The sequence below is a fragment of the Falco peregrinus genome, chromosome 4 (assembly GCF_023634155.1).
Source record: "Falco peregrinus isolate bFalPer1 chromosome 4, bFalPer1.pri, whole genome shotgun sequence".
Classification (NCBI taxonomy): Eukaryota; Metazoa; Chordata; class Aves; order Falconiformes; family Falconidae; genus Falco; species Falco peregrinus.
Window position 1 is genome coordinate 76,183,683 of NC_073724.1, and position 27,519 is coordinate 76,211,201.

The window sequence follows — 27,519 nt, forward strand, 5'->3', positions numbered from 1 at the left end:
TGGCTGCTTTATTGTCCCTATATCAGAGTTTGTCATATATAACTAAGAATGAATAAAGAAGTTCTTTGAGAAAAGAGTGGCATTTATTCTGAAGCAGGGTGCATTTCCTTCCACACCGCTATGCTCATTAATCAGTGCCAGGAGCCCTCATTCAGACCTTTCATCAGTAACAACCGAACATGAGGGAACAGAAGAGGTCTGCAGTCAACTGTGAAAGCCAATTTATACTGTGCCAAAACCAGTGTAATGTTTAGCCCAGAGGATTTTGGAGTTAAATACAGAGGAAGAAGCTGTTGATCAGAATGTTTTATAGGAGGTAGACTGGGAAAGATCACTGAAAAAAAGCACAACTTAGTTTTGGTTGGAGGATATTTATGACCCTGTAAACACTGTATTAACTTTTCAGTTAGGAATAATGGGCTTGGATCTCTTCAGATAAGCTCTGCAACAGCATATCATTTATATCAACATGCAGAAAAGCTGTAAACCATCATTCCACTGAATGCCAAATCAGTCAGAATTGGGAGGCAGAAGGTCCCCATCACTAGGAACTAGGAAGTGCCTTCTGCTTAAATGCAAAAATATATCATCAAAAATGACTATTAATTTGTACTATCAGAAACAATTTAGAAAGTGTAAAGCCATTTCACTTTACCATAAAGAAAAAATTGTCATGGTAGCCAAAGCAAGATCTGACTGCAGTTACAGCTACTGAATTATGGGTATGTCCATGTGAGTTCTGTTTTAGTATTCTTGCTTCCAACATTTTTTGAGTGACAAAAACCTCTCCTCAAGTATGTCCAACACAATTTCTGATATATCTAAGCAAAATAAAAGATCAATTAATTACTTCTACTATTTATGAACTCTTGGAAATATGACTTTTTTGATTATGCTGCATCTTTTGGTGGTAATACCTTTGTTACTGCATTGGTAAATGTGGTCCCCTGTACCAAGTACTGTTACTTTCTTTGTAGATCATATGCAAGGAAGCAGCACAGTTGAATACAAGTGAACCCCATATAAAAGCATTTGACAAAAATACACATTTTAGCATCTTAACTGTAATAATTAATGAAAGATTGACTAAAGGTGTGTTAAACACCCTCGAGATGTTTGGTTTAACAAGATTGCCCACAGAACATGGTTCTTTAAAAAATGCAGTTTTTTAAAGACCTGCATTTAATGGTTACTACAATTCTGTAATGGAAAAGCGCAGAGGGAGAATCTGGGATCTCCACTGAGTTGAAAAAGAAACACAAAAAGTACTTGATAAGCAATGAATAAAAGACCCATTGAGTAAATCAGGAAAATGTCTCTGTATGTATCCAGTGCAGTGCTCATATGCTGCTGCATTTGTTAGATACCAAGAGACCTGATTTGAGAATGACCTATTATGCTTTGAAAAATACAGAGTTATTAGACAGTGGTTATCTTTACTTTTTCTGGATGCTAGCCTACTTATGCTGTCTAGGGTATCTATAGGTGCCCAAATTAATGATGAGATGCCTGTTCCATTCTGTTAAACATATCCAAAAGGTGGTGGTCCGTATATCCATGCCTCCAGATATGCTATGTAAATTATTGTGTAGTCTATGTTTTAAAATGGATGCCACATCTATCTGTTGTATTTGAAAACAATGCAAAAAATGCTTTTTATGTAGCAGAATCAGTGTTAGGCCTTGCATGGAACAGTACACAATGAAGCTTACATTTTTAGCCAAAAGAGATTATATCTGCAACCTTTTCAGGTAAATCCTTTCTGAAAGATTTTCCTTGTGTTGCTGACCAGTTTGGTAGAAAACCAATTCTATTTCCCACTAATTTTATGCTGAAATTAATTCATTATTCCTTTAACATCCCTATCAGAATCCTGAGTGAGTCAAATAATCAATTAAGTATGACTTTAAAAAGTGTGACTCGAAAATCTTTCCATTCTATGAAAAAATATAGGAAATTAAAGGATATTACTCTAATGAATGTTGGTGTTACTAGAAATACTTTTTTTGTGTAACTGTTTACTTCCTCTGTGTGGCAAAATAATTTTTGGTCAAAAAAATAGCATTTATATGACATCTCTAATAGAAAAAAGGCACTTCTGCTGACAGCTGCTTAATACATTTTTGGTAAGCATAAATTCTAGAAAAATCTGTAGTTTTGTGAAGCTAACATATGAGCAGCAGATAGGTGACATCTGAAGCACCAATCAAATGTAAAGGAATTATAGCAGGAGTAAAGAGGGCTGAATTTTGCCCACTAAGATTACAGGCTACTTATAGTTTATATACTGACACAAATAGCTGTAACTGTGCAATGTTACCATAGAAACTTGTAGACCAGTAAAATATTCCTCCAGCTCTCCACCAATGGAGGGACAAGAATGCAAAGCTTCAGATGGTAATGAGAGCCACCGGGGGATGAGGAACGTGAATCGATTGAGGGTGGGGATTAAGTAAAACCTTAACAAGCCTTTAGGAGTAAAGAATGGCTGTGACTTCCCTAGTTAATACAGTGGTATATTTAATTCTCTGAGATCCCTCACATTTATCGACAGGACAACGTTTCACTGAAGCCCTGCTTTTTTTTTTTTCCCCTACAGATTACACTGTCAGACATCTTTTGGATGTTTTTCTTAATCATTTTGTACCGTTTTTACATACTGGGGGCTTTGGAGGAGGGAGGAATAATTCAAAATAATATAGGCTGTGGCTTCAGACCACAGAAAACTGTACTTTATGAATCAAATTAAATAAAATTAGCTAATGTAATCTAATTTTAGTGTCTGCACCATTTAATATTTCCAGGTAAAAATTGTGCAGTGAGCTACTGTAATTCTCAGTGCATATCTAGAAATCTATTTCTAATTAATTCATTCACTTTTTAATTGCATATTCAGGCATTATATTCTGGTCGAAGTCACAGATTCAAATGTTTGCATGGTTATTGCTGGTTGTTTTGAAAAATGTAACATTTTCATCAGCAGAGAACCTTACCGTTTTCTGGAATTTCAGTAAAAAAAAAATAATTTTTTTATGTCTTTTCCACCAGTAGTTTTCATGGTATTCTGTACACTTTCCAAGATACGTTAGTACATATGCCATCTGACTCATACTACAAGAACAAGTCCATCTGTTTAAATGTACTAATTTTGTCACACTAAATGGTATATGATGGGGTTTTACTATTTAAAATGTTAACACTACAATGCACAAGTTTTGTTGGTTTTTTTATATACATACTAGAATGTAGATATTACCTCTCCCTTAATTTATTGAAGACCAAAGAAAATGTACTATATAATCTGTACTACTGCAATTCACCTGTTTCCAAATATTTGCAGCAACTATGTATATATGCTGCTCTTCAAGATGCAGGCTAGACAGTCTGAAAGAATAAAAAATGAAACATCTGAAATAACTTAGCAAGTCAATAAGATGGAACTCAAGGTTTGTACTTCTAAGCCAATGGTTGGGAATAGATAAATGCTACATTTATCACTCACCAAATGAGTGCTCCAAATGAGCTATCAAATATGGAATTCAAACAAATTGAGTACTTTATATCACATTAATCAATGTTTATCAAAACATTGTGTTGAATATATCTGCTTACATTACCTTGCTGTAGCTGGATTGTCCACATCCATCCTTGATTTCTGAGGGGTCACCTGTTCTGATGAAAAGGCAGGTCTGCAACAGGAATGCAAAAACATACTTAAGGCACAGGAAGATATTTGGAAACATAACATTTAAATGGATTATCGTTGTAGATTTATTTCTTACAGGTGTAACTACAGTGAGTTAGGATTTTCTTTCAGAAACTTTTTTCTGTTTTTCTTTAAATTTATATGTATAATATACAAATATATACTATATTTAAATAATTATACATATAGAAGATATAGATAAAGAATACTTATCTAAAGAGCTATGCAATGCTTTATTTTACTAGATTACTGCATCCACTTAGCCTTTTGAAAAATTAGTATTCCAAGACTAGCTGTTTTGCTAGTATGGATACAGAAATAAAGTGGAGCTTTTTTACTGTTTCAAAATTATTTTAGTAGTAAAGGAACTTTTGTATACTTTTCTACTTCCTATTAAATACATTTTACTTATTTAGCAAAGTACTGATTTGTTAAAAACTAAATAAGTAAATAATTATACTTTCCTATTTTTACTTATTTGTGTGAACAGTGAGATTGGTCATTGCAGCAATACTGAAATAAGAAAGGAAGAAGGTGGCTGGTGACTGGTACAGCTGGAAATGAGAGTTAAATGCTTCTTTAGAGAAACTTGCTGTTAGGATGGCAACTAAATCATAAGAAGTTGTGTATCTGTCTTAATTATCAACCATGAAATTACAGGTTGGTTAAGTAATCTTTTTCTAATTTAGACTATGTGAAATGTGCATTTAATTAATGAATTAATTTAATAAATTTATTTTCAAAAATTAGAGCAACCTTTGCAGACACTCAAATAATTTTGCTTTACATCAATTCATCTTACATTAATGCATTCTACTACAAGCTTTTGCATCTGGCCAGCTTTTTAATTTATCACTTCCTTTTCCTTCACTTTGCTCACACTTTCTTTTTTGCTCTCTACAGTATCAGTTTAGTATAAAGGATATTTGCATTAGCAACCTATATAACTGTGGAACTAAAATTCTGAAGCAGTTTTTATTTTTTTATGCAGTTACAGTTGTTTTTTCAATCTGAATAAATGTCCAATTAAATGTTCTAAACTATGTGAAAATAATTACATTTCTGCAAGAAAGGAAGTCTTCTTCATGCACTTCTGTGACCATCAAGGAACCCTCCCAGGTAAATTATACAGTCTTTGTATTATAAATACATGTAAAATAATAATCAAGGTTTGTGCATAGGAATGTGTTGCATTGCTAAATCTACTAAGAAGCAAATTAAGCAAGACATACGTTGTTGGAGCCTCTGAATTTTCTGAAATGGTCCTAGTGAAAGAAAAGAGTAAATATTTCAGAAACCAAGTTGCAAAATGCTACTATCGAAGCACTTTGCCAGATTTTTGATCAATCAACAGCCATGAATTTTACTTTCCCATCCTTCCAAGATGGTATTTTTGTTTGTTAATGTGGAATTTAACATGTTTAACTCAACTAGCACAATATTAAATTCTAATCATATTCTTGATACGTTACTAAGACAATCATTCTTCAATTAACATTTTCCAATCACTCTGTTCAATAGTGTTTTGTTTTCTAGCACACAACTCACAACCAAAAAACTCAGTTACAGTGAACTGCTTATATTCTTAGCTTCGATTGCAATTTCTTTTAAGTGTTCTGTAAAGTGTGCTTAATCAGCTCAGAACTGAGGCAAAGCACTCTAGAAATTTATGTGTCGTGCTTGACTATAGAAGGCTAGAATCAGGTCTCAGAATCAGAAAAGGTAAGTAAATAAACTCTTGACTAAAAATACCCACAAACCTATGACTGCTGAACTCTCTTCCTAAGGACAGAAGAATAATCAGCCATTCTCATATTTGAAGAAAAGACTCAGCATTTTGTTCCATGTCTTTAAGACTGATAGTGACCTTTTACAACTGTGGCTATTAGCATCTATGCGTAAGCACTATTTCCTGAAACTCAGAGGTGAGTAAAAGGCTTTACTTTAGTGACTATTATTAGTTACAATAATAGTCACAATTTGAAATAGCTTTCACATCTTCGAAGCACTTTTAAAAGATAAATAAATCATTTAATGCCTATCACTGTTTAACCGGCTGTCCTTGGTGACATCATTGTTAGGTGATCCAGGAAGGGTCATGAAAGCTTCAGAAAGAATATGCCTGTATTTTGGTCTTCTCTGAACTATGAGGGCAGAGGAGTAACCGGATAATTAGTACTGAGGACACAGGAATCCCAGCTTTTTGTAGAAGCTGGGCAGATGCCATATAGAGGATGCATCCTATCCTGTGCTTTCAAAATTACCATGATCATAGTGATACACTGAAATGAAGCCAAATAAATTCATCATAGTTGGCATATCAAAAATATCTAGTAAGCACTGACTTAGAAAATAAACTTTAGCATCTAGGAGTTATCTTTCTCCTAAATGGTCAGTGACTTTGAATCTTGGCCAAACAGATGGACAGTACTAAACACAGAATAAGATTAAAAATAATTGCTAAACTTGGGTTTTAAGGATTCGTGCATTTATGTCTTCCAGTGGGAAAGATTCCATAAACTCCCTTAGCAATCATCTACCAAGGAGTTCCACCTAGCATGACAATGTATCTGTTCATTTCAGTTTCATTTAATTTTCATCATGGGTATGCGTAAGACTCATGTTGGAAGTTTCCCGTATTAAAACTAGAGAAGCACAAAGGCCATGCTGCTGCCAGAAGAGGACCTAAGCAAAGAATATCATGAAAGCTCAGGCATTAATATTTTAAACCATCCATATTATGCGTTTAGATGAGAGCACAAGAAATGTTGTCTGTTCTCTTTCTGATCTGTCAGAACGCAACAACAACTTTAGAAATTAATGTTAAACATTTGTCTGCAAGTAACTTTAGCCTGAGATTTTCTTCTAAACTATTTCTTGGACAGCTTACTGAGAGCTGATGAAACAGATGTTGAGGTTTTGTCCACGCTGTTAACCAAAAGAGCCCAGGGTTAGGTCCTGGCCGTCAGACCAAAGGGCAGCAATAGATTCCTGCCCTTATGGCTCATTGCTGTATATCAGATTTGTCTTGTGGAGATCTAACTGAAATAGTCAAAACCATGAAGAAAGCGTACAAGCACGGTAGAAAAATTATGGGGAGCACTTATGTAACCTCAAGTGGCCGGCATTTCTTATACTCCGACCTCAGTCAATGCTGGGTGTCAAGCTGCTAAGAACCCAAGGAAGTAATTAGACATGAGGTGCTTTCTCTTGCCATATCATTTTACTCATCAAACACAGTCCCTCAAAGAATCACTCTGTTAACTCACTCCCAAAATCAGCTCCAGCCAACAATTAGGAAATAACTAGTAATCATCAGTACTTACCCTTTTGTTTCCACTGTTTCTGTCATGGTCTTACTACTCGAAACAGGGGGAGGCATCCAAGATTGCCTGTCAGTGTTAACAAATAAATCTTTGAGTATTAGTTTAATGATATGGGGCTGAACAGCATACTATGAATGTTAGAATGTCAAAGCTGATGTAGAAATACCTGGAACTTTTCTTAAATTAGTATTTTGAAATAATCCATGTAGATACTAATTAGATTTTTTTTTCCAGATAACTGAATGGAATTGAAAATATAATAATTTTAATTATTTTGAATAATGCATTGTCTGACTGTAGGTGGTCTGTTCTGCAACTTGAATGGTACAAATAAACAAATCATTTATGGGAAGGACAACCAGATGGAATGCACAAAGGAAAGAGTGTCAAGTATCAACCCAAGAAACACATTCAGGCTGGTATTAGAGGTCACATAAACATCACAAGCACTTTCAGTTCTCCTTCTCCCCCCCCCCCCCCCCCCCCCCCAAACCTATCAATCCAGCAATTGTTTGTGAGGAAAAAGAAGCAATTGCACCATAAACAGTGCAATTCAGTGGTGGCCTTTCACATCTTCAAAGAGCCTGAAGAGAACTACTACACCATAAACTGCCACCAAACAAGCAGGCTGCTAATATGAAAATGATGACATTTTAGTTTCTGCTTTCATAATTCTACTGATTACAATTATTATGCATGGAGTATGGAAGAGAAAATCACAAATGAACAAAATTCATGGCTGGGAAGGATGCATAAAAATACAGCTATGACCAGCAGTGTATTTTAAATTACAAATTAAAGTTATTTGTTCTACACCATGTTTTCATTCCTGCTCAGACAATACTATCTGAAATGCAAATTTTTAAAGCTAGCTGTGTATCATGCATGCAGAAAACACTGTAGTTCATATGTACTGCAACAGCACGGGGTCAAGCTGGGTTTATGAAAGGCAGCTCCTGCTTGACGAATGTGATCTTCTACGACAAGATGACCTGCCTGGTGGATGAGGGAGAGGCTGTGGCTGTTGTCTACCTGGACCTTAGTAAATCCTTTGACACTATCTCCCACAGCATTCTCTTGAAGAAACTGACTGCTTGGATGGGTGTACTCTACACTGGGTAAAAAGCTGGCTGAATGGCCAAGCCCAAAGTGTGGTATTGAACGGAGTTCAATCCAGTTGGCAGCCAGTACTCCTACAGAAAAAGCCAGAGCATGTAAAAGTTTAGTTCTTGAGGCTTGCTGAGGAGTTAGAGCATACTAGAGGAGAAAGTTGGTAATGTTTTTTCTTGTAATTGTGATACATTATTGTAGTGTAATGGAGTGCAGTGATGGTAACGAATACCTTTTCTTCTTGATTGGAGAAGTTGCAGTAGTGTTTTCGGATGCTGCATCAGGAGTCCAAGATTGTCTGTTAAAGAAATATACATAATTAATTATTTTTCAATAAGTTTATCATTTTAAATGAAAAAATTGATAAGAAATCGTATTTCTACTATGAAAATGATACAACTGTGTATGGTAAATGGTATGACTGTGTTTATATATGTCAACTGAAATTTTGGAAATATCTCAAAGGATACAAGATTTGGGACACCTTAAGGGATTCTGATGCTTGGAGAATAGATGTGTTTTTACTTGATATCTAAAGTAATTTCTGACTTCCTAAAACCTTGACTTCTGTACCTACACTTCAGTCTTTAACCACTAAACCACCAATTTTTTTTATTTTTCATGCTTTAAATTTTATGTTTCTTATTCAGTTATGTCAAGTTTGCTTTATTTTCATTATGCCTGTAAAAGGAGACTGTATTGCTCATACTCCTAAATACATAAATTCCAAGCCAGTGATTTTTCTCACACAGTTTGTCAGAGAGTTATTGTCTTGTCCTCTGCAGTTCTTAATGTAATGAGAGTAACTGAAGAACAGAGCTTTACAAATCATCTTACTGCTCTCTGGCAGGGAAAGGTATATACCATTTAAGTCTCACTTAAGTCCCAATTCAGAATTCACGGTAGGTCTATTAAAAAATCAGCTCCAGACAAAATAACAAAAAATCCAATTTATATGATGTTTCATGTGTCATCATCACCATGATTTACAACATAATGGTGAAAATCATAATTCAAAAGAATGACCTCACTTGAACTTTAAACGCCAGAGAGACTCATTTGCTCTTCAGAGTAATATCTCAACACTTTGCAAGATGACATTTAATTGCAGTGCTCAGCCTTCACTAGCAACTATATTCAGTGTAATTTATTACTGATAAAACACTACTGACATTGATAAAGGCACAAAGTGATATATTTGTCTCTTTACATTTATAAGTACGATGGCTGAGCTCTTCTGACTTTCATTTTTTAAAGAAAAATTTCAATTAGGTAAGAGCTGTAAGTTCTTTAGAAAATCAATTTTCAGTATTGTGTAGTCATATTACATGTATAAAGTGGTCATCTTTGAATCATAACAACTCTTTTAATAAGATGTCAAAAAAATTTTGCCAACTTATTTTAAATTTAAAATTCATTTCAAGCTGTTTTAAACATAAAACTGACCTTCTGACAAAATAGAAGTTTTCCACTGGAAAAATCAGCCTGTCTATGAAAAAAAGTATTTTCTATCTTTTGGTACTCAAGTTTTCCATTGGCAATTTTCAGTGACATTTTCCACTGAAAACATTAATTAGAATATTTTCATGTAGTCTTTCCTCAGAAATACATATTGTATGTGTGTAGAATTCATGCAGAGAAGTGTAGAGCTCTAGAACATATCCATACCGAACTGTTTTCAAAGCACTGTTTTTTCTATTTAAAATACTGTGTTTCTTAAATAATTGCTATGTTGAGTAAATATGAAATCTGAGTTGAAGAAATAGGCATTTTTAAGGAAAATTCCTCTTATTCTAAAAAAAATATCTGAGAGACATCAGATTAATTGTCCTCTGAAGGACCCTTTTTCTCCTCTCTGGCTATATCTCTGAAAGACCCTTTTTCTCCTCTCTGGCTATAAAAATAGTCTCTGAAAACCCACATATAGATGTCTGCATTCCAGATGTCAGGTGGTGAAATGAAGCCTATTAGGCCATATGCGATACAAACAACTTCTCTATATATTCTAGTATGTGCATTTATTGAGAAGTTATGATAATATATAATGCTTAGAAGATAATGCCTGATAAGTTATACATGATACATGATAAATCCTAATACATAATACTTAGATGATAAAATTTCCAAAACTCATACCTGTTGCTTTGCTTATTATTCAGAGTTGGGGATGTATTTATTTTATCAATATCACTTCTGGCTGGAATTCTGTCAGAAACACAGAAAGTATTTACAATGCACACTCTAGATATTTAAAAAAACCCCAACAAACACTATCAATAAAGATGGAGTATCACTTTGCCCTGGGTACAGATTAAAAATTCCAAGTATCAAAATGGGTATGAACAGAAGCTGAATTAATATAAATTTAGTTCATTAATATCTGAAGAGTCTGAGTAGCTCACTGAAAAAACTGCTTTAAAACACTTATCAAATGCTAATTGATATACTGTATCAAGCATTATTGTTAACAGTTAATTTATAACAACACCTTTGAATTAGATCAAGATACTAGAAAGAAAGCAATGTTCAGGCAAGCAGTACATAAACTATACCATTTTCCTGTCCCTCACCATCCTGTGGGAGATGCAACGGTCTTGTTTTCTTTACAGCTTTTAGAGATCAATGCGATTTGAAAATACTCTGGTGTAAAATCCCTGACAAAGCATGGTACTGACCTACAGGAATAACACGTATCAAAGATGTTACATTATTTGTGCTTGAATTTATTTTATTAAGCCATGAAATTTACACTAAGAAACAACAACATGATTTTTCAAGCCCTTTATGGATTCTGTACTTGTTACCTAAAAGCCTTCCAAATTTTCACAGAAAATACCATGTAGCTATCATAGCTGAAACAGCTTAAGTACTTACTGTATTCCAACTTTCTTCTCATGTATGGAATATCCTTTAATAAGAACAGGGGGACTCCAAAAAGCACAAATATAGTGATGTACATATCTTAAATATTTGGTTAAAAGAGCTGAAACATATTTTGAGCTACAACTCTTTTACATATATAAATTATTTAATTTTAGTTCCTTCTATGAACGGAAGCTATAGATACAAAATAATCAATCCTAGAACTATAATCTAATAACATGTACAAAACATTTTGTATCCTGCCTTCAGCCAAGTATCACAGAATACTGTTGTATTTAATAAAAAACCCTCAGGGTTGCTGTGGGACTCAGTCTGCACCAGCACATGCTCTGTGCTTTCTTCTGACCTTAAATTTACTTGTGCAAATGACTATGTCGTGTCACAGGCAGCTTGTGACTGTGACCAGCAGTTACAGTTACTCAGAAGATCACTAGAGGTCTCGCTAAACTTGCTAGCATTACTGTGGATACAAACACCAGCGTTTCTTTTAATTCACAGCTACCGAATGAACCAGTGTTTCTTTCGTGTTTCATTTCATATTTTCAAAATTCAGCACAACACTTTAAGTAGTTCTTTATTTTCCCTTTTTAAAGACTTAAAGGGTCCATCTGGCATCCTATTACACTGCTCCCCAATGTAGCAGAAGCTTTGAAAAAAGTGAAAGAAGAAAGCTAAGTATAATATTAACTTCTTGTACAACTTCTCAGCTTCTTATAAGCAGTGGTCAAACAATACCCTCTGTGTGCACACGGAATGCTTTCTCCAACAGATGCCTTTGTATCAATGATCTGTTTACCCACCTAATGTTTTTCTGAACCAATTTAAACTTCTGGCTTGCACAATATCCTGTGGTGATGACTCTTACAATTAATATATGTGTTAAGGCAAAAAATAATTCTTTTTTTCTTCCTTTATATTTTCTTTTTTTCCTCTCTCTCTCTCTTAAAAAAAAAAAATAAATCATTACCTAAACATTTTATAGGGTATCTCCCCATTCTTACAGTGCAACAAACAGAAAGCATTCCTTCCTTACTCACTTTCCCTATACCACAGTTTTTGAAGCTGGGGAATCTTTGCCTCTTCAGACATTCTGCATATGAAAGCTATTCCACCCCTGGGATCCTCCTTTCTCAACTTCTATATTTTTCTGGTTCTACTGTAGTTTCTTTACATACATGAAATTCTGCATGCAGTGTTCGAGATGTGCAAAACATGATCGTACCATGTTTTTGGTTTGGTCTCAGTTCCTTTTCTAATAATTTCTACCATTGTAAAGGATTTTTTAGATTATTAATAAAGCAAACAATGGAAGTGTCTTGTTTGCTTCAGTCCTATCTCTTCAGATCTAATTGCCACAAATGCAGTTAGGTTTTATTCTTGCTGGAAACTATTCTGGACTTAGTAGCATTTAGTACTTGGAAAAACAGAAAGGTAATTTTCATGGTCACTGTTTGATTTTTAAGTTTTCTCCCATCTTTTGTCAAATATTTAGTTAGTTTTTAATACTAAGAGAGAAAAAAAAAGGATAAATAATTTTTTTCCTCCTAACCAGAAAGGCTGGTTGTGATTATCTGCACAGTGCAATTGTCTGAATTATGTAGATCTACATGCCAGTACAAGTATATGTGCATCTGCTGCCATCAAGCTATGGATTTATGTTAACAACATCTGGTGTTTTCTTGTGCTTGCAGCCAATGGTGCAATTGCATGTAGTCATCTGCAGCATCTCTCTCAGGTCTCCTATACTGAAACTGATGTCCAAATTTTGTAGATATGGTATTAGGCAGAATTCGTATCGACAATACCTTTTTTGACCATGGATATGGCAGTATCCAAGAAGCAAGAAGCTATACTTAATATGGCTTTTAGATATGTCTTCACTGTCACATTCACATGTGCAATGAAGAACCCAAAATTACTCCTATACACCTCAAATATTTTATTTTGGATTTTTTTTTAAATTAGAATTTCAGTGACTATTTTGACATTTTGAAAACAAGTTATTGAAGAGACATTCTTCCAGATAGATCCAAATTCTTTAAATTCTTGTCTTTTGGAATATTGCAGTTATGGCCAGGAGGAATGCAAAGCAGAATTGTCAAAAGATGTTCCAAAATCTAGCTTGAAAACAGGTAACTCCTAAAGACCTTTTGCAGGATAGAAAGCTACCATTTTACAGTGTCTTAGCTAGACAAAAATTCCTTTCAATATTGTAAGTCATGTTGTCTATAATTCTGTAAACAGCTCTGAGAGATTTCAAATACCAAGGTAATTCTTCTGAAGAACTGTCTACTAGAAGCAGTCCTTTAGACTGTATTCTGCTTTCCAGGAACATGCTCCATCTTCAACTCTACCTTTTAGTTTTGAACAGGAAAAAGGTTGAATGCTTTTTCACACAGATAACTAAACAATATAGCTGTTCTGCAGACTGATATGTTCTAAGCTTGGAGACTTCTGTCCTATGGTTATGCTTGCCAGAAATAATTTATAAGAAAATAAGGGAATCGTACTGGGTGGAGAATATCCTTCACAGAGGATGCAGAATTACCAAATTTGACTGCAAGGAATAAAAAGGTGCTAAAAGAAAAGACATCACCACACCCTTTTATGCCTTAGGTTGCAAGTTGGAGGAGATGTAGAACACGTGGTCATCCCTTGCAGAAGTGCCTGCTGGCAATGGGTGTGGACAAATTAATCCTGGAATGGCTTTATTCCACAGTTTTGAGAAGACCGGTAAAGAGTGAGGAAAAATAAAGAACATGACTGCAGCTTCCTCATTGTGGTAATTTTAAGGTGGAATCATCATTATTCACTCCATTTATGGACATATTCCACATTAGTTATCAGAACTATATAACCTTTTCTTTGTATTCTCTGTCATCTGCTGCATATTAAGAACCTTTTATGATAGGTATTTGTGTATATGAAAACACAAAACAGTCAACTTGCAACCTAAAATAATTCAGACATCTTAGTATCTCAGCATAAAGCAAAACCATATAGAGTACAAAAGGACAATGCTGTTCAGGGATACTGTAGAAACTGGAATTGTCCTATGACTTCTAAATTAGTAACCAGGGCTTCTATGCACAAAAATCAAGCCTTAAAAATTGTTTTGAAGTCAGTGAGCCTGTGGACAAGAGTGACATAGCTGATATATTCTACTTGAATTTCCAAAAAGCTTCATAGAAATTTGCTTTAAAGGTTCTTAAATAAACTGATCTCCCATGTAGTAACAGAGAAGGTCATTTCATGAATAAATAACTGCTTTAAAAGTAGGAAACGGGTTTGGAATAGATGACATTTTTTCAGAGTGTAAGGGGGGATCTGTACAAGACCTGTGTTTTTTCATATATTTACAAATTCTCTGGAAAAGGAGAGTGAGAAGATGTTGCTAACGTGGCAGTCAAATGCCAACTGGCAAGGCTTTCAGAAGTCATCTGCTAACATGTCAGATTTCTAAAATGTCAGGTGACATTCAGTTTTCTTAGATGCAAAGTAATGCCTACCAAGAAAAATAATTGATCCCTGAACCAGCAATTATTGCTCAGGAAAGAGGTCTTGGAATTATACAGATAATGTTATGAAAATGAAAGCTCTATCCTCAGCAGCACTCAAAAGAGCTAATTCAATGTTATGAAGTACAAGGGAAAGAATAGGAAATGAACCAGAAATCAGTTATACTCCCCTATATATACAACGTCTGTACCCATCTTAAGTGCCTGTGTGGAGATTAGGACCCCAGATCAAAAAGACTAATATGGAAATAGAAAAGATACAAAGAAGAGAAATAGGTAAATTGAAGCTATAGAATGGCTTCCTCGTGACGAGTGAACAAATACGGCAGGATTCACTGGCCTGCAGAAGAACTGACAGAGGGGTGACATCACACAGCTCTGTAGTCTATTCTGTTCCGGACTTCTATGGAGAAGGTAAATTTTATGTAACAATTTATTGTTGTTTCTTACAGCAGAAGTAAAGATCATCAAACACAATAACAGTGCTAAGATCCAACCACACAGGTGCACTTCTCCCACAGTGTGCATTTAAGTGCTAGTACTCATAGTCTCAGCGTATTGTAGATATCAGATATTAATTTTGAAGGTGCAACGCAGAAAGACTCTGTAAACACAAGCATGGTCATGTCTTAACTCACCAGAGGTCAAGACTGAAGAGGACTTTAAGATTAAGCACCTATATGATAAGCATACAATTCTGCTATTTGTAGTGATAATGGTATGAAGTGGTAGCAAGGATTTGCAAAGAACTAAGGGTTTAGCCATGTTGTGCTCAACCATTGGAGATAGGACTTTGATTTATAGTTCAAAAAGCAAGAAACTGGGGAGGAGTGGTTAACATCTGTGCAGAGATACTTGCATTTATGAGGACCAGAATACACAGAAATTGATACAGAAAAAGAAGAGCAAGATGTCAAAAGAACTTTTTCTCAAATCACATTTCCATTTGTCTCATTGACAATTCATGCAAAAATCATTTGAAGTCTTCTACTTAGACACTTAATAAATACAAAATTTTAAAATCTCTTGATGTCATCCATTTTTAAGACCTCTCACGGGTATGAGAATCACAAAATGCAACATATACAGAAAAAAGCCCTACCTGTCCAAGGTAGTATCAGACCTGTATCGTCCAAGTACAGCTTTCTGATCTTCCTTTTCATTTGTGCTACTGCTATAAAAAAAATTAGAAATGCCACTTTGGTCACTGTTTTTATTAAACAACTCATCACCAATAAAACAATATATAAGTCTCTAATTAAGGTATCATACAGGTTTCAGACAATCCGGGTGTCAGCAGATTAAACGCTACATCGATTGCAATGATCGACTTAAGAATTATTGACATCAGAGTCAGACTTACAGTAGAAACATGCATAGACTAGAATGGAACATAGCAAACTTTTGCTATAAATGGGTTATAGTACGTAGTTTTCTTTGGCAATATCATTAGAAAGGTGTTCAGATACTCTACCTGTGTAGGCTATCTTGGGACTTGTATTGATTAAGTACAGCCCTTCCATAGTTTTCATCAGCACTTCAAGCAAAAGAAAGACAGTAGTTATTTAAAATTTGAACATTAAAGCCATAAAATTATTTCTTTGCAAAAGATTCCTGTCCTTAATCAGATTGCACAGCTGTCCACTACCACCGTAACCACATCAGCTACAGATCTCTGCATTAGATGACTCCAGACATTTTGCAGTAAGCATTACCTCTTCCTATGTGCTCTTCATGGACAAAATGTTGAGGGTCTGGTCTCCAGGTCGAGTTTCTCCTGTAGCACAAATGCTAGTTTGCATTAAACTAGATTTCAACTGATTCTGACCTAAGCTCCTTAAAAGAATTTGCCAAGATTTATAATTTTCATGCTTGTAAAAAGAAAAAGTCAGATCATAGTCTTGCAACCTAAATAGATGAAATGTGGGATTTTTCTTGTAGAGCAGAAGCCTGACATCTCATTAAAGGAAAAACATAGTTAGTGAAAGTCCAGCAAACTAATACTTCCAAAAGGCAATCAATACCTCATCAAGATAAACAAATAATAGCTATTTGATTATATTAATGTAATTCTGGTTGATACCATTCATGAAAAAGCAGTCACTTCAAGAAATATACTTGGCATACTGAACTGAATACAGAATAAATGTACTTCATATCTTTCTTACCTTTCCTCTTCAGGCCTCTTCTTTATCCAGCTGTTATCTTGCAAAAGGGTCCGTCGTTTGTTAATGTCATGAGTAGACTGTTGTCTGCTTTTAATTGCGACAGAAGGGCTCTTATTTTCTGCAAATGCAAGTAAGTATGTCTTGAAAATGAACATATGAGTTAACTTTGGAAACTTAAGTACTATTAGGTTGAAATATGTAAAAGTTTAACACACATTGAATCTTCAGCTGTCACTCCAGTGCAGACCACTTGCTTGCAAAGTCTGTGGCTTGATCCCATTGACTTTCAAGGGACTGCACAAGCCTTGTTTACCAAACTAAATTCAGTTTCATCTTTAACATGAAACAGCTTTGTATATTTTTAATGTAAACAAATATTACAGATCTGATAAAGGAATTCTGAAATATACAGACAACAGTAATTCCAGGAAAGTCAAACTAATGAATCCTGTTTCCTGGGGTGTTGTCTGTGGTTTTTGTGTTTGCAGATGTGTGACAGGATGCAAATTTCATGAGATGATCACATGGTCCTCCACCTACATCCAGCCAAACATGTGTGGAATTTCAGGTTTCTCAAAAGGGTTAGACTCCCTCTGAAACTTTTTCCTCAGTGGCTGAATGAACAAAGTCTCTTTTCTAACCAGCTACCTAGTTTTATTGAACTTTCAATAAAGCAATACTTTTAAGATCTATGTCTTTATGTCAAATTTAACTAAAATTGGTGTATGGTTTCAAAGGTTGTTAAGAGGGACAGACAGACATGCACACTCACACAAGATATGAACATGGAAGCCTTATTTTCTTATGAAATCAGCCTAAAATATCTTTGCCCAACAACACTGATATTTAGTATATTGAGGAACTAACAATACAATGTTGACTTGATTTTGGAGAATATATATTCCTCACTGTGTTAGAAGTCTGATGTTTATCGGCTTTGGTTTCCCTTTATGAGGGGTCTGGCCCAGAAGTAAGCAAAAAAATATCCATTGACTATTCTCCAGTACTCAGGTTTTTTTCTTCTCACCTACGTTTCATATCATCAGCCTGTTTGAGGTGAGGGGAATATTGTTGTATCATTTTAACATTCTCCTTTAAAATGGAAGACTGGAAGTTGAGCCTAAACAGAAACTTCAGTTGTGAGACTTGCCCCAGACTTTCCTAGACAAGAGAAGGTGTAAAGTTAAATATGCAAAACCTTTGTCAATACCAGCCAATTAATCAACACACTGACTGATGAAAAATATAGAGTTTCTCAGATTTTCCTTTAGAGACCTCAATGGTTTTCTCCATGAATTCCTCACTCTCTGAGCATTCACGCAAAAGGAGTTCAACACCACCAGATTTCAGGAGATATCACTATCTGATGTTCAGTAAGGACATTTGACCATAAAGATTGTGTATAGAAAGACCACCCACAGAAAATGCATGCAGTCAGTATTACGTTATTAGTTAGAGCTGTGTTTTGGCAATCTGCTATGATTTATAAGAAAATCTGTGGCTCTGTGTTAGACTAGCTCTCTCCAAGACAGCTGCTAGAGAAGTGACAAACATTTAAGAAGCATGGCTGTACATTTGCTGTCTCTTGGCCTTAATGCCAAGGTTTGGCTTTCTTTTTCTAAGCAGCGTAAACACAGCCCTTTGAGACATTAAGAAATGAGCAGGCACATCAAAGATGAGATTTGTAAGAACGTGCTTACAGTCATAGTAGATTAAGAACAAAAAGTCTATCCTCACTTCATGATTTCTGCATCAGCCTGTTCAGTGCCAATTGAGCTATTTTTTATTTTAAAAATATATATTAAAACCTGGCTCTAAAGACTCCAAAAAATGAAGGCATCCTAACCTCATCTACATAGCTCCAGTGGTTCATAAAAATATCTACTAAAATAAACATTTCTTGCAAACCAAAAAGAGGTAGGACCTCCATCAGTTTAAATAATAGTATTGTTTTTTAGTCACTGTCAAGAATGGAGATAGTTGCAATTGGTGAACAAGACCACATTACGTGCATTTGCTCTAAGTATTTGCTGTTTTGAATGTACTGATACTATGAGTAATGACTGGGATATAATAGGAACTCGGATAAACATACATAGATAGAAAAAAACTTTGCAACATTCAATAATCAAGGATTTGAATGAAGATCCAGTAGCAAAAACTGTGTCTTCCCATTCTGATAAATATTTAGATATTTTTAATTTTGTGCAGTCATTTGCACTGGGGAAAAATAAGTTAATTTTCAAAAATAGGAAAAAGGTAAGTTCAAGTATATACATTCCAGAGATAATACCTCTACAGCAAGGATAGCTGATGGCAGCTCATGGGGTGGAAATTATTCCAGCCTTCCTTTAATACTAACAGTTTTAGCCAAAGATGCTTTCAACTGTCTGCAGTATGTTTTAATCTGTGCTCTAGTGTCAGCCATAAACTGAATCTTGAAGAAAAAAATCTTCAATGATGCGAACATAACATAAATAGTTCTGTATATTCAAGACGTACTCAGTATATATCCAACTATTAAAATTAATCCTGCAGGTGCAATACTGGCTTTTTTCCAAGAGCATTTTAGGAAAAGTTACTACCTATGCAAAAATCTCGGATTTCACAGAAATCATGCTTCGCGCAAGCAGGGTTTTGGCAAATCTTCAAAGGCAGTAGCCAAGGAATACATATTTTGTTTTCTTTTCAAGAAACATCACAATTAATTTGCTAATGCATGAGGCCTTGGGTTTGCTGAAGAGTACTCATTTCTGGTCTAATTAATTGTCTACCAAGTTTTGGTTAAAAAAAATCAATATAGAACTGATACAACAGTTCAGGTCACATGATCACAGTCAGATGGAGCTTATCCCTTTCTTATTTTGGCAATAAACAGTTTATGCCCTTAACATGGTAGAGCCAAGCAGCTCCATGCTGTGGCTGCAGCCATTTTGGTGTACTTAAACCTGGCACATCCCACCCAAACCATGTCCTCATGTGCCTCAAAACCTTTCAGTCTTTAGAAGTATTTTGTAGGTTACGGGCAAATGGAAAATTTCATCATGTTTCCAGTTTCCCTCTGGTCACTTGTCTGCATACAAACCACACTCCAGCACTCCTCAAGTTTCATCCCTCCAGTGGAACAAACGAACACATCTGACAGTGGTTAGCTTTCCCCTACCCTCCCCTCATTCTAATTTTCCTTAATTTCTCCTCATTTCCCTGAGTGAGTCAAAGATATGGTGCTGAGATCAATGGATGCCCTGTCTGCCCACTGCGCTGCCAGCCACCGTGCTCCTGTCAGGTTTCTACAGCAGCTATGGGCCTCAGCAGCATGAGCCACCATCTTGCACCACAGTGCCTGGTTCTCCAGCTCCACCACACTACGCTGCCCAGCATGGTGTTTTGGCCTGAGTCCCTGCCAGTAAAAGTTTATGCTCAACACTGCTAGCTTTGTGTCTGAAGCAGGTCCTACTGTGGTTCTAATAACCTGCCTGTCACTGCCAAAGAGTGGCAGCAGGCCCTGAGAGGGAGCTGTGCAATGGGCATGGCAATTCTTAGAAAGCAGAGAGGCCGTGCCTCAACATCTGAGTGCCCTGAGAGCAGAAAATGAAGGAGTATTACCGCTTTGATTAGGAGACTGTTTTCGTATGCTGAAAGCTGACATCTTGTTCAGCGGGTTGTCCTTCTGTGGGAATCTAAAAGCAAACAAAAAAAAAAAAAAAAAAGGAGAGTTGGCGGTGAGATTAAGAATCAGCCCCAAAGCCAGTTTAAGTTTGCCACTTTGATCACCTCTTCGCACAAGTTTAGTCCGATAGGGTGGAATGACCTCGTGCTAGCTGCAGCCCTCTTAGAACTGAAGCTCAGGCATGGCAGTGGCTTTTCCCCTCCCTGGTGATGACTACGTGTACACCTACCCTGCACCTCTGCCTGCCGCTGCCTCTCCCTCCTGATCCTTGTCAGGACCTCCTTCCCTGAGAACACGAGGGGTGGTGAGAGCCTTTGGAGGGCAAGACAGAGTAATAAAGAATGGGTTGAGGTGTTTAGCTTAATGGCAAGATGTTATCAGCCGGTGGCTCAGAGCCGTGCCTTGAGCACATGCGGGTTCACCCAGCCCCACCGACTGATCTCACAGCTCGGTGGCCTGCAGCTGAACGGGGGTCCCGAGTAGATGCGGTCCTTCTGCCCTGCAGCAGGTTTCCAGTCACTGACTTCTTCCCTTATCTGAAGCCAGGTTAAAAAATGAGCCCCCAAGACTGCTGATTTAGAAAAAATAATATTTATTATCTGGGAGGTGAGCCAGTCAAAAGATTTCACTTCAGGCTTGGAAACTGCATTTTGAATATTGGCTTTCCCAGAGAAAAACATCAAGCAGAACACAATGACATTTCAATGACAAGAAATTCCCCTTTAAGTAAAAAAAAAAGCAATCCTAATATTGATTTAGTAGTGGGAACAAAACTGACACTCCTTAGCAAATGGATTCCTTTTTGAAAAGCAGCATTTTCCAAGAAAAAAAAAAAGTTAAGCTGGAAAGCTCCCATTCAGCTCCACTGGTCAGGCTGCTAAAATTTACTAAAACACCAGAAAACAGTTTTTGTGACAGAAGCAGTCACTAAAAATCAAACATTCCTGGTTCTCTGGGTAACACAGTTGTCCTGGCTTTTTTGCAGATGTAGGGTGCATTGGCCACTCACGTAGGGTAGAGTGGATTGAGAGACTGGAGCCTGTGGCTGTTTCTTTACCAGTGGAAGGTGAAGATGTTGAATTTTGACAAAAGCTTAGCAAAAATACTAAAAGTAATACTGATAATAAACCATATAAAACTAGTGGATGCCACAATGAATTGCACTTAGAGCTGGACAATTGCTAAAAAAGTTGATGATTACCAAGAAAAGAAAGCAAGAAACCAAAACCTGGATGTAAACAAATACAGACGTTTCTAAAAAGTAAAGGTACAAACACAAAACTAATATTTGAATCCAAAAGTCCATATGTATCTCACCCAGCTGTGAAATTACAGATGTTTATAAGAGTTTAATATTCTGGCATGTAGATTGGAAGGCTCTGACCCACACTCCTTTCTTTTAAACTTAGTTGTTGGTATCAAGCATGCATTGGCACAGTCTGTGTAGAAAACATGTGATAGCTGGATCTGGTTCCTACCCAAAAAAAAATATGCTCAGGGCTATGGTGAGCCTTATTTATTTTGCAATAGGTTATAAAATACCTTTTAAAATTACTGACAAATGGTTTTAAGTAGATATGCACTGAATTTCCTGGAAACTCTTCAGGAAGGTTATCAACCTCTCAGTTTAATCAATCTTGCTGTAAATTTTCCTGAACTGTCATAACATGATAGATAGGACTCTGATTTATTTATGTTTTCAGCTTAGCAACAGCTGGACATTTGATACTGGTTTGTTGGGGGGTTTTGTTTGTTTTTTTTTTTATTTCAGTCAGTCCCAGGATAATAGCTTGACATTTCAGTATGTTTCACAAGCAACGAGTGCTGGCACTTCTTCATCTGGAGAAGAAGCAGTAGTTTGTACGGAAGGAACTTTGATTTATTTTCTAACAGAGACTTTTAAAGCTATTTCCTAAGAGAAATGAATCATGAATTTTTGAAAACGAAACATTCTTTTGTTGAAATTAAATGAAATGTGGTCATTCTAAGGCTTAGAATATCTTGTTAAAAATACACATTTTGCAATTTAAATATTTGTCATTAAAAATTACAGGAAACTCCTACGTAGACTTCATGTTACACTATAGCCTTCCTTTTTATAGATTCATGATGGAAACAGAAATTTCTCACAGAACTGGCAAGGTAGTATCATACACCTTTGTCAAAATTAAACAAGAAAGCCTCAGACTTTTGTTCTGAAATACAATTTTTCACCAAAGTAAAAAAGCCATACATTTTGAGGCTTGTCTTTAAAATGTACAGAATAACCACAGATTCATTAATGACACTAAGACCCTGAAAAGCAACTGGAAAGCAGGTTTGCAACAGCCGTTTCTATCCATGAATGACAGAAGAAAGTCCAGCAATTGTGTTTGTTTCATCCTCCATAATTTAATTAAAACTGTGTTCTGTCTCTTATCCTATATTCATTTTTAAATGTTTTTAGAGCAAAACAAGATTTCTGTTGCACATATGTACAGCATCCAGAATAAACTACTACCTAGTCTTGCAGTCTGCAAGTAGTATTTGTAAATGAATATAAAAAACAGGCACACTCCCTTTTACAGTCAGCACTGCAAATGTGCCAGGTATTCTGAAATTTTACACCCAGACATTTTAGTCCTACAGAATACTGCCATATTGTCCTCAAGGTTGACTTTTTGCTTCCAAACTTTCAAGTTATATATCAAAGATTAATCCATTAAAATTTAAATCACACATTAAAAAATATCCTACTTTAATCTCTAGCACAGACAATCAAGAATCGTCAGGGTAAGATTTAAATTTTCAGATATTAGAAATAAAAAGACTCTTTTGTAGAGGCAGATACAACTCATCCAAGCACTATTTTTTTGGGCTTCACTATTGTGACTTGTGTGTGTGTCTGTGTACATGGAAAGGGAAATGGACAGAAGACTGTGAGAACCACATTAGTTTAAAAACTTCAGCTCATAAAAAACTGGAACCGTCACATTATTCACACAGGTCAGTGAACTGCTTATCTTTAGCCGATAGTTCAAGGGAGATAAAAAAAATATGTTTTAACTTTGTAAATGAAAATGTGAGAAAGGAGTTATAGGCTTCTATAGTATACTATAGTAGTAAATTATGTTCTGGCATTCTTAATAAGAACTCAGCCACTGAAGCAAAACAACTCAGCTGGAATGCAAAACAAAAACAAACAGGAATGTAGCTCCAGTGTAATTTGAATTTAAAAACAGCGTCAGGAAACTTTAAAAGAAAATTAAAACTGCCCCAGCCAGTCCGATGAGCAGTTCCCAAAAAGTTTTAAGACGTGTAATCCTGGATTCAGACCCTCCCCCATTTTTTATGAAATCCAAATACAATCCCAAAGAAATCCAGAAAAAAATTCAGACATGACTTCAGGGAAAGCAAAATGCCCCTCCAAACTGGTAGCAAGTTATTCAGAAAGCAGCACAGGCCTCCAATTCTATTTTTATCACAAATATCCAGATTCACACTTCTACATCTCCTTTCCACATCCTGTAGTGGCCAATCAGCAGAAGACCTTACACCTGCCTTAAATTCTCAAAGCTAGACCTTCTAGTTTTCAGCTGGTCTGAACACACCCATTCTTCCAACAGAGTCCTCTTGCCTTCCTTCTTCTGTTCTTGGCTGTAGCTTTCCATGTTACTAAGTTTCACATATATACATTGCTGTATTAAAAAAAAAATCTGTAAGAATGATACAAATATTTCCTGTAAGAATCATGTTTTCCACATCAGATTGAACTAGTTAACAACCAAGTCTTTGTTCTTTGGCTTCTAGCTACAACAGTGATTAAGATCTTATTTATAAATATTCAGTTTATATATATTTTGCTTTTAATAAACAATATTTCTTTCCACAGCTTAGAGGTACCGCATATCACCACACCGTATAATAGGTAATTCAACACAGTAGATGTTGAGGGAGTGTCAAGGAAGGTAGACCTTCTCTTAAAAGTCAAAACATTTGTTTTTATAGGGGAGTTTTTCATATAAAGCATTGCCAAACATCTAACATATCAACATTCCTACTATTATTAATGAACTGGATGATACAAAACGTTGTAGATGAACAAATAGTTTAAAACAAAAAAGTTCCAGAATTTTCCTGTCTTCCAGATTCTCATACTGCATTGCTAAAGCAGCCTGGGGGGTATAGAAACCACAGAGTTTGGCATGTCCACATAAAATGCCAGCTGGAACAAACAGGTTTCTTATACATGGTTCTGCATAGCCACAGCTTGCTCACTACTGTTTGCTCCTCATCCTTACAGTTCCAGCTTTTCAGAAACATCTAATATCTACCATATGAAAAAGAAAATAGACATACTTTGTTCTTTCCTTATCCCAAATATGAAACTTTCCACCAAAAATTCATCTTTTAGAAGGACTATTCTGCTCTAAATTAAGCTGAACATCATTATCTTGTGACTAACCAGAGCTCAATATTTTAGAATTTTTCCATTACAAAGCTAATAAAAGGTTAGGAAATAATTTTCCACATCCTTCGTGTTTTGACCCATTTGCTTGCTTTCACTGCAGTCCAGGAGGAATTTTGAATAGAATAACTATTAGTGAGAGAATAAAATGAAGGCTTACTTCAGCTTTACTTTTTGGATTTGGTCTTGGGTTTTTTTTCCATTTTAACTGTTAATGTCAATTCTATACTACATGGCTTATCTTTCATTTTTATGAGATGAATGTGGAGATTATGACATTTTAAACAAAAACACATTTGATCCTACTTAATCACAATTATGAAGCACACTACAGTATTTCCTTGTCTTCAGTTAACTACTTTCATGTCAGGTCAGCAATCTTTGTTATTTTCTCCATCATTTCTCTTGAATATAGTAAGACCTCGATGTGTGAGCAAGCAACTGATTAAAGTAATTCTGAATTGGTACAGGATGAAGATCTCCAAGCCTTAGAAATAAGGCACTGGGAAGATACATCATTACAGTTATTCTAGATAGACTTCCATAAGTATGTGAGGTGAAATTTTTCTTGTTTGGAAGTCAATACCAATTTTGCTGTTCTCTACATCCATCTTTTCTTCCCTCAAATATCAGAAGTGCTGTGACTGGGCTGTCAGATCTGTCCACCTATACTTCAACTGAAATAATAATTTGTATTTCTAAGCATTGCTTTACTTCTTGATTGCAGATAAAGGCTGGTTTTCAAATCAACAGCCCAGGCCATACCATCCTTCACACTTCCAACCTTGCTATTTCAGTCAAGCATATGATCTCCACAATAGCCCTAAAGGCTCACTCTGTCAGGTGCAGATCTGTATGTATAACTGGTGCTGTACTTTATTCCCTAAAAAATGGTCAACAGTATCCACTGCCATCACTCAAGACTTTAGGTCAGGACATGAAATAGAAAGAACAGTGGTGCTGCTAACTCAGCACATTACCAAGTGTGTATTCAGAACTTAATGAATAAACACTTGAGTTAAACAGAATTAAAAGTAACACAATTCTCTTTATTTGGCAATTAGTTAGGCTTTTATCCTTTTGCTGAGGACTACATATAAAAATATCTACATTTATTTTACAGACATCAAAGAACAACAAAAACATGTTCCTAGAATGAAATTTTTTCCAAGAGTTATGTATCAGAGCAATAACTACATAATGCATTTGTAAATGTCTATAAATAATACATTGTGTTTAAATAAGTATTCCACTCTAAAATTTAGGCCACAGAATTAATAACAACTCTCACAGAGAGTAGGAATAATGTGTATGTTTGTAAAAGAGAAAACAGGCAAGGTTAGAAAAGGCAGGGTAGAACTAGAGAACACATGAACGTACAACAGAAATCATTCATCTATTTGTAGCTGAAAGAGCTCTCAAAACTGGTTTTTCAAGACGTGGGTGGAGGAGATTCTGTTTTGAACGAAATTAAGCTTTGGAACTGTCACTAATGTAAAATCAGCTGCTAGGAACCAAAATTTGTAGTGTTTTCAAATTAGAAACATATGAGGTTTAAAAGACTTCTTTTTTTAACTGACTGTAGAAGGGGGTAAGGGGGTAATAATTTAATTATTTTTTTTATTCAACTCTTTCCTTTCACTTTGCTAGATTTTTAATGAAGAATTTTTCCTGTTTATACATGGTTTAAATTCGTGGTATAGATAAGTCTTTGTATCAAACCAGAATGGGTATTTTTGCTACACCTTTTGCAAAGGTGAAAATGAAAGCAAAGTATTGCTTTTTTTTTTTTTTCCAAAATAATATACTTGAAGAAAATTCAAGTAAATGAGATTTTAGTACTCTTTATTTTCAGATAAAAATCCAAAGAAAGAATAAAGAAACAATAAAACCAACCAAAGAGCAGAAATTATATTAAAACAGCCATTCATGAAGAGGGGTCTGAACAGTGAGTTTATCATCAGAAAAATAGCACTAGAATAAAGTAGGATTAGCAATATATTGTCAATAGTGAAGTAATTAAGATAGTAAGGACAAGAGATTTCAGAAAGGTCCAGGAAATCTGAACACCTAAACTAAAACATTTTAAGAGCTGGATTTTCATAGTCAAGTTCTCCACACTTCTTGAAAATCAGATCTTTTGGAGCGGGACCCTAAATTGAACACGAAGAAATCACAAAACATCTGAAAATATAGGACTCTCCATACATGGTATAAAACCCCGGAAAAGTAAATGTCCTTACCTGGGTATGGTAGAAGTTAGTGTCCTAGTGTGGCTCAGTGTGATAAGTCAACCTGGGGACACCTGGAAGTGAGGTACAGCCAAAGCAGTCAGAGAGCTGAACTGTTTTTCCCCATACAGCTGTCTGAAAAGTCAAGAGATTTCTCCTTTAGAGGCTGAGTCACTTAAGGAGGAGGTAGGAGGTGTGGAAAAGGGTGGCACCTTGTAGAAATACCAGATCAATTAAAAGTACCAGTGACCTGTTACACTCCTGTGCTTGGTTTACTTTTCAAGTGCAGCAGGGCTGAGTTTCATGGAATGAAATGCTTTTGCAGACCTTGAAACAGAAACCCAAGCAATTCCTATTTGAAAAAATATACTACACTCATTTGGATTTTTCACAGAAATATACATTGCAGAGCTATAGGGTTGCCTCTCAGCTTCAGGGTTTCAGGTATTTATACAGGTGA

The 27,519-nt window shown here is 35.6% G+C and overlaps 1 protein-coding gene across 1 annotated transcript in view; it reads right to left on the minus strand.

Moving 5' to 3' along the window:
• Positions 1-27,195, minus strand: part of SCEL (sciellin) — a 46,351-nt gene extending 19,156 nt beyond the window's left edge. The window contains exons 1-10 of the mRNA XM_013295973.3: positions 27,072-27,195; positions 20,318-20,391; positions 16,712-16,829; positions 16,018-16,080; positions 15,646-15,717; positions 10,279-10,347; positions 8,375-8,440; positions 7,033-7,098; positions 4,939-4,971; positions 3,618-3,689 (exon numbers count right to left, since the gene is read on the minus strand). Of these exons, the coding sequence (XP_013151427.3) occupies positions 3,618-3,689; positions 4,939-4,971; positions 7,033-7,098; positions 8,375-8,440; positions 10,279-10,347; positions 15,646-15,717; positions 16,018-16,080; positions 16,712-16,829; positions 20,318-20,360 (602 nt within the window). The 5' untranslated portion in view covers positions 20,361-20,391; positions 27,072-27,195. The remainder of the gene's footprint in view (positions 1-3,617; positions 3,690-4,938; positions 4,972-7,032; positions 7,099-8,374; positions 8,441-10,278; positions 10,348-15,645; positions 15,718-16,017; positions 16,081-16,711; positions 16,830-20,317; positions 20,392-27,071) is intronic.
• Between the last annotated feature and the right edge of the window lie 324 nt (positions 27,196-27,519).